At 60.6% G+C, this 7,497-nt stretch overlaps 1 protein-coding gene across 1 annotated transcript in view; it reads left to right on the top strand.

The window, feature by feature from the left end:
• LOC308230845 (methyl-CpG-binding domain protein 1-like) overlaps nucleotides 1–7,024 on the top strand; it is an 11,162-nt gene extending 4,138 nt beyond the window's left edge. Inside the window, 10 exon segments of the mRNA XM_080635805.1 lie at nucleotides 3–71; nucleotides 685–723; nucleotides 909–965; nucleotides 1,061–1,139; nucleotides 2,697–2,863; nucleotides 4,423–4,528; nucleotides 4,714–4,800; nucleotides 5,016–5,102; nucleotides 5,203–5,285; nucleotides 6,476–7,024. Coding sequence (XP_080491931.1) covers nucleotides 3–71; nucleotides 685–723; nucleotides 909–965; nucleotides 1,061–1,139; nucleotides 2,697–2,863; nucleotides 4,423–4,528; nucleotides 4,714–4,800; nucleotides 5,016–5,102; nucleotides 5,203–5,285; nucleotides 6,476–6,985 — 1,284 coding nt within the window. The 3' untranslated portion in view covers nucleotides 6,986–7,024.
• The last annotated feature ends 473 nt before the right edge of the window (nucleotides 7,025–7,497 follow it).

Raw genomic sequence — 7,497 nt, 5'->3', positions numbered from 1 at the left:
GCCTGCGCCGCCTCCAGCCCGGCCTCAAGCGCCAGTGGCGCTGCCTGCGCCGCCGCTGCCAGCAGCCCAAGGTGGGGACCCCATAGCACCCATAGACCCCACAGCACCCCATAGACCCCTATAGCACCCTATAGACCCCATAGCACCCCATAGACCCCTATAGCACCCTATAGACCCCTATAGACCCCTATAGCACCCCATAGACCCCTATAGACCCCTATAGCACCCCATAGACCCCTGTAGCACCCCATAGACCCCTATAGCACCCTATAGACCCCTATAGACCCCTATAGCAACCCCATAGACCCCATAGCACCCCATAGACCCCTATAGCACCCCATAGACCCCATAGCACCCCATAGACCCCTATAGCACCCTATAGACCCCTATAGCACCCCATAGACCCCATAGCACCCCATAGACCCCTGTAGCACCCCATAGACCCCTATAGCACCCTATAGACCCCTATAGACCCCTATAGCACCCCATAGACCCCCATAGCACCCCATAGACCCCTATAGCACCCTATAGCACCCTATAGACCCCTATAGCACCCCATAGACCCCCATAGCACCCCATAGACCCCTATAGCACCCTATAGACCCCTATAGCACCCCATAGACCCCTATAGCACCCAATAACCCCCCCATAGCCCCCTCTGACCCCTGTTCTGTCTCCCCATAGAAATCGACCAGGAAGAAGACCAGCGGCGCCCGGACGGTGGTGAGAGCCCTGAGACCCCCCCTGCACCCCCCATAGCACCCCCATAACCCCACATAGCCCCCCATAACCCCCGCATAGCCCCCCCATAGCACCCCCATAACCCCCCATAACCCCCCATAACCCCCCCAACCCCCATAACCCCCCATAGCCCCCCATAAACCCCTCATCCCTTGTCCCCCCCCCAGAAATGGAAGCCCCCCCAGGAGCGGGAGCCCAGTGCCGCCCCCAGCACCAGGCACAGGGTGAGTGTGACAAACCCCCCCCCCCAATTTCCCCTTCCCCCCCCCCATCATGGACCCCCCCCCCCCCCAATTGACCCCCATTTCCCCCCCCCCAGAAGCAGCTGAACAAGGGGAAGGAGAAGAAGAAGCCGGGGAGACCCCCGAAACACCCCGGGGGCCGCGGGGGGGGGGTGAGTGCTGGGACCCCCCCATATCCCCCTCTATATCCCGGACCCCCCCCCCACAACCCTCCCTGTGCAGCTATTAGGGGATGGGGGGGCCCTTATGTCCCAATGGGGGGGGGGGGGCGCTACCGTAATGCTGGTAATAGGGGCCCTGCGTTGGGGTTCAGGCATTGCAATGGGGGAGTCTGGGTACCGTAATGGCTTTAATGGGAGCTCCATGGGTTAATATTGGGGTGCAGGTACTGGGTTGGGTTTAATAATGAGGTTGGGTGACCTTAATACCCGTAATAGCAGCTCTATGGATGATCTTGGGGTGCAAACAACCCTAATAGTGGGGTTCTGGGTGTTCTAATGCCCCTAATAGTGAGGTTTAGATACCATAATGCCCCTAATAGCTGCTCCATGGCTAATATTGGGGTGCAAGCAACGTTAATAGTGGGGTTCAGGTACTGTAACACCCCTAATAATGGGGTTTAATTACTGTGATGTAGCTAATAGGTGCTTCAGGGTTATTATCAGGGTCTTACCTACCCTGATAGTGGGGTTCTGGGTACCCTAACCCCCCTAATAGATGCTCCAGCGCCTGATGTTGCGGTTCAAGATACAGGACTAGTAAGTTGTAGGGGTAAATGTGGGGGTTCAGGGAAAGGAATAATGGGGTGCAGCTACTGTAAACCCCCTAATACTGGGGTCCCATTGCCAGAACACCCCTAATAGCCGCTCCATGGCTAATACTGGGGTCCAGGCACCCCCAATTGTGAGATACAGTTACCGTACTCTTCTTACTAGCCGCTCTACGCGTAATACTGGGGTCTAAGCACCCCAATAGTGGGGGCCAGTTATCATATACGCCCTAATAGCTGCTCCATGGCTAATACTGAGGTCCAGTTACCATAATCTCCCTAATAGTCACTCCGTGGCTAATATGGGGGTCCAAGTACCCCTAATAGTGGGGTCCTGTTACCATAACCTCCCTGATAGCTGCTCCATGGCTAATACTGGGGTCCAAGCACCCCTACTACTGGGTTCCAGTTACCATAAGCACCCTAATAGGCGCTCCATAGCTAACATTGGGGTCCAAGCACCCCTAATAGCGGGGTCCCATTACCATAATCTCCCTAATAGCCACTCCATGGCTAATACGGGGGTCCAGACACCCCTAATAGCGGGGTCCCATTACCATAATCTCCCTAATAGCCACTCCATGGCTAATACGGGGGTCCAGACACCCCTAATAGCGGAGTCCTGATACCGTATTACCCATAATAGCCACTCTGTGGGTAATATCGTGGTCCAAGCACCCCTAGTCGTGGGGTCCTGTTACGGTATCACCCCTAACAGCCGATCCATGGCTAATACTGGGGCCCAATCCACCCCAATATTAGCATCCGGTTACCGTATCACCCCTAATAGCTGCTCCCTCCTAACACCCCCCCCATTCCCACCCCCTCCATCGCTACCGTAACGCTTCTAAGAGCCGCTCCCGCACTAACCCTCGCTGGTGGAAGGTTGGGGGGGGGGGGGGGGTTGGTGTTTGGGTCCGGGGTGACCCCGCTCTGTGCCGCAGCGGGGGGGCGCCGCCGCCGCAGCAGCCGCCGCTGCGGGCTCTGTGGGCCCTGCTTGCGCCCGGGCGACTGCGGCCGCTGCGACTTCTGCCGGGACAAGCCCAAGTTCGGGGGCCAGAACCTCAAGCGCCAGAAGTGCCGCTGGAGGCAGTGCCTGCGCTGCGCCACGGTGGGTGCTGACCCCCCCCACCCCCCCCCCCCCCCCCTCCCACCCAACCCCGGCCCCATCCCATCCCAGTGCATCCAACAGCCCGGCAACCCCCGGGCCCAGGCCCTGCCCCGCAATCAGGGCGTTCCAGTGGGGAAACTGAGGCACGCGCGAGGTGGGGTCCCCCTGGGATTTGGGGACCGTGATGGAGCAGTAGAGAAGGGTTTGGAGCAGGAGAGACCCAGCTGGGACCAGTTCAGACCGGTTTGGACCAATAGAGACCCAGTTTGGATCAGTTTGAGCCAATATAGACCTGGTGTGGACCAATATAGACCTAGTTTGGACTAGTTTAGATTGGTTTGGACTAATATAAACCCAATTTGGACGTGTGTAGACCAGTATGGACCAATATAGAACCAATTTGGACCAGTTTAGACCAGTTTGGACCAATATAGACCTAGTTTGGACTAGTTTAGACTGGTTTGGACTGATATAAACCCAATTTGGACGTGTGTAGACCAGTATGGACCAATATAGAACCAATTTGGACCAGTTTAGACCAGTTTGGACCAATATAGAGCCTGTTTGGACCAATAGAGACCCAGTTTGGACCAGTTTAGACTGGTTTGGACCAACATAGACCCACTTTAGACCAGTTTGGGTAACCCTCAGCCATCACCTTGCTTGCAACTCAATGCATTCCAGTGGGGAAACTGAAACACGCACAAGGCTGGGGTCCCCTCACCGTTGGGTAGGGACCAGTTTGGACCAGTAGGGACCAGTTTGGACCGGTATAGACCAGTTTGGGTCTATACCCCCCCCCTTCACCCCCTTCCCCGCAACCCAATGCATTCCAATGGGGAAACTGAGGCACGCACAAGGCTGGGGTCCCCCCACCGTTGGGATGGGACCAGTTTTGGTTGGGGGGGGGGTGTCTGCATACCTGGGTCACAGTTGGGGGGGGGGGGGGTCCTTTGCATTGCTTGGCTTTGGGGGGGGGCTCCCCTGGGTACCTGGAGGGGGGGGCACACACTTGGATCCCATTGGGGGGGGGGCTCCCCTCCTGTTCCCCCCCCCCCTTCCCCTTCCCCCCCCCCATATTTGGGGTCCCCCCCCCTGAAGTCTCTCTCCCGGCGCAGAGGCGGCTGCTGCCGGTGGGGGTCCGGCCCCGCCCCCCCTCCGAGCCCCTCCCCCTCCGCCGCCCCCCCCGACCCGCCCGGAGACGCTGCCCCCCCCGCAAGGTAACATCGACCCCCCCCAACCACCCCCTTAACCCCCCCCATGGGACCCCAAACACCCCCCCCCCCCCCGAACACCCCCTTGGACCCCCCCAATCTGTGCCCCCCCCCCTCCCCCCGCTTTGCTTTGCTGCTTTGCTTTTGGACCCCCCCACATGGGACCCAGGTTGCGGGGGGGGATATTGGGGGGGGGGGGGCCGTCACCCCAAGGCTTGTGTGTGCCTCAGTTTCCCTTTGGGGGGGGTCCTCCCTGGGTCTCCTGATGGGATTTGGGGGGGGGGGGGGGTTTTGGTGGGTTCTTATTGATGTGCCCCCTTCCCCCCCCTTCATCCCTCCCCATAGACCAAGGAGCAGGCAATGAGGGGGGCTGAGAAGGGCCCTGGGCCCCCCCCGCCGGGCCCCCCCATGTGCATCAAGGAGGAGCCGGGACCCCCCTCCCAACCTGCAGGTGAGAACTCTCCCCCCCGGCCTTCAATCAATGGGGGTTAATGGGAAACCCCCCCCCCATTAACCCTGCCTTCAATCAATGGGGGTTAATGGGAAACCCCCCCCCCATTAACCCCGCCTTCATCAATGGGGGTTAATGGGAAACCCCCCCCCCCATTAACCCCCATGTGTTTGTGTGTGCCCCCCCCCCAGGACCCCCGCTTGGGGCTTCTCATTGCCTCGGCCCCACGGCTCAAAGTGGCCCCCCCGGAGCCCAGTGTGACCCCGAGACCGGTAACAACGACCCCCCCCATGACCCCCCCATTTCACACCCCTCCCCCAACCCCGTTTCATCCCCACCCTCCCAATTCTACCCCCCATGCCCCTATTTCCCCCCCCCCAATCCGACCCCCCATTTTACCCCTAAAACCCCTCTACCCCCATTACCCCCCCCCCCCATTTTCACCCCCTCATGACCCCCCCCATTTTGAACCCCCCCCTCTTCCCAGCCCCCTCCCGGGGACCTGGGGGTCCTCATCGCCGCCACCCCCCGGGTGAAGCAGGAGCCGCCGCAGCCCAGCGCATCCCTGGTACCGGTAAGAGGGGGGGGGGCCATGGCGGGGGGGGGGGAGGGGGTTTGAGGGGTCCCCATCCCCCCCAATCCCCTCGTTAACCCCCCCCCTCCATCACCCATAGGTGCCCCCCCGGTTCCCCCCCGGCAGGTGGTGGTTGTGGATGAGAGCGAGGAGGAGGAGGAGGAGGAAGGCGGCTGCCGAGTGGTGAGGGGGGGGGGGCCATGGGGGGGGGTCCCATGGGTCCAGGGCTTAAACTTGGGGGGGACTCAAGGATTTGGGGGGGTCCTGAACATTATGAGGGGGTCTGGGGGGTGCAGTTTAAGGGTTACACAGGGATGGGGGGGGAGTTTGGGCAATTTGGGGTCTTGAGAATGGGGGGAGGGGTCTCAATTATTGGGGGGGTGGGAAATGCAGTGGGGGGGGACACCTTGAGAATCAGAGGAGGGATTTGGGGGGGATCCTTAAGGATTAAAGGGGGGGGGACATCCCATTGATCTTAATGGGGGGGGTCAAGAATCAGAGGAGGGATTTGGGGGGGGCTCCTTTAAGGGTTAAAGGGGGGGGGCATCCCATTGATCTTAATGGGGGGGTCAAGAATCAGAGGAGGGATTTGGGGGGGGCTCCTTTAAGGGTTAAAGGGGGGGGGGGCATCCCATTGATCTTAATGGGGGGGTCAAGAATCAGAGGAGGGATTTGGGGGGGGCTCCTTTAAGGGTTAAAGGGGGGGGGGGGCATCCCATTGATCTTAATGGGGGGGGTCAAGAATCAGAGGAGGGATTCGGGGGGGGCTCCTTTAAGGGTTAAAGGGGGGGAGGGCATCCCATTGATCTTAATGGGGGGGGTCAAGAATCAGAGGAGGGATTCGGGGGGGGCTCCTTTAAGGGTTAAAGGGGGGGAGGACATCCCATTGATCTTAATGGGGGGGGTCAAGAATCAGAGGAGGGATTCGGGGGGGGCTCCTTTAAGGGTTAAAGGGGGGGGGGGGCATCCCATTGATCTTAATGGGGGGGTCAAGAATCAGAGGAGGGATTCGGGGGGGGCTCCTTTAAGGGTTAAAGGGGGGGGGGCATCCCATTGATCTTAATGGGGGGGGTCAAGAATCAGAGGAGGGATTTGGGGGGGGCTCCTTTAAGGGTTAAAGGGGGGGGGGCATCCCATTGATCTTAATGGGGGGGTCAAGAATCAGAGGAGGGATTCGGGGGGGGCTCCTTTAAGGGTTAAAGGGGGGGAGGGCATCCCATTGATCTTAATGGGGGGGGTCAAGAATCAGAGGAGGGATTCGGGGGGGGCTCCTTTAAGGGTTAAAGGGGGGGGGGGCATCCCATTGATCTTAATGGGGGGGGTCAAGATGCTCTTCCGCTGATCTTAACCCCCCCCTCCTTCTTTTCCCTTAGCCCCGCCCGCTGCCCCCTACCGCCCCCTACTGGCCGGGCTCCTTCCTGGCCGAGCTGGCCGAGATCCCGTTGCCGGCCCATTGGGGGGTGGTGCGGGAGGATGAGGAGGGGTCTCCCCCCCCCGCCACCTCCTGCTGCCCCCCCCCGTCTCCCACCCCCCCCCACCATCACCATCATCACCCCCCCATGGGCGCAGGGCTCCGCTTGGTCCAACGCTCCCCCCGCTCCCCCATGGCCGCCACCGTGGTCCTCCTGGCTCCGGGCCTCGCCTTCCGGGTCCTGGTAGCCCGGGGCCGCCCGGTCCCGCCCGGCCACGAGGTCCTGACCCGGCGCCCCCCGCGCCTGCGCTCGGTCGATGACCTCGTGGAGCTGCTTTGTGACCTCGAGGCCTACAGGCCCTGTCCCGGCCCCCCCGGGGCCCTCCCCAGGCCCCCGGCCCCACGGTGCCAGGTTCTGGTCCCCGCCGGGCGCTGCTGCCGGCCCTGCTTGATGATGGCGGGGGGAGAGTGAAAGGGGATGGGGACGGGGGGGGTCTGAGATTGGAGGGGAAGGGAAAAGGGGGGGGGGTTAATGGGATGCGTTAAAGTGGGGGGGATTTAAGGGGGGGACGCATTGAGATGGGGTTAATAGGACACAGATAGGGGGGTTTAATGGGGGTATTAAAGTGGGATTTAATGGGGGGGACATTAAGATGGGGTTAATAGGACACATTAAGGATAGGGGGGTTTAATGGGGACATTAAAATGTGGGTTAATGGGGGGGGACATTGGATTTGGGGGGGATTTAAGGGGGGGGACATGGAATTGGGGAGAAGCAAAGTTAAAAGGAGCTGATGGGGGGGTCACAGTGGATGGGGGGGATTTAATGGGGGGGTTTGGAGTGGAGGGGACCCCTAAACGGGGGGGGTTTGGGTTGAATGGGAACTGAGGGGAAAGCAGTTGGGAAGGGGGATTGGGGGGGGGACGACACTAAAAGGGGAGGAACCAGAGGGGGTGGGAACGGGGCTGCAGGGGGGAGGGTTT

Source organism: Psittacula echo (genome assembly GCF_963264785.1).
Source record: "Psittacula echo genome assembly, chromosome: 28".
Taxonomy (NCBI): domain Eukaryota; kingdom Metazoa; phylum Chordata; class Aves; order Psittaciformes; family Psittacidae; genus Psittacula; species Psittacula echo.
The sequence above is the reverse complement of the archived record's forward strand: the minus strand, read 5'-3'. Positions and strand labels throughout refer to the sequence as shown.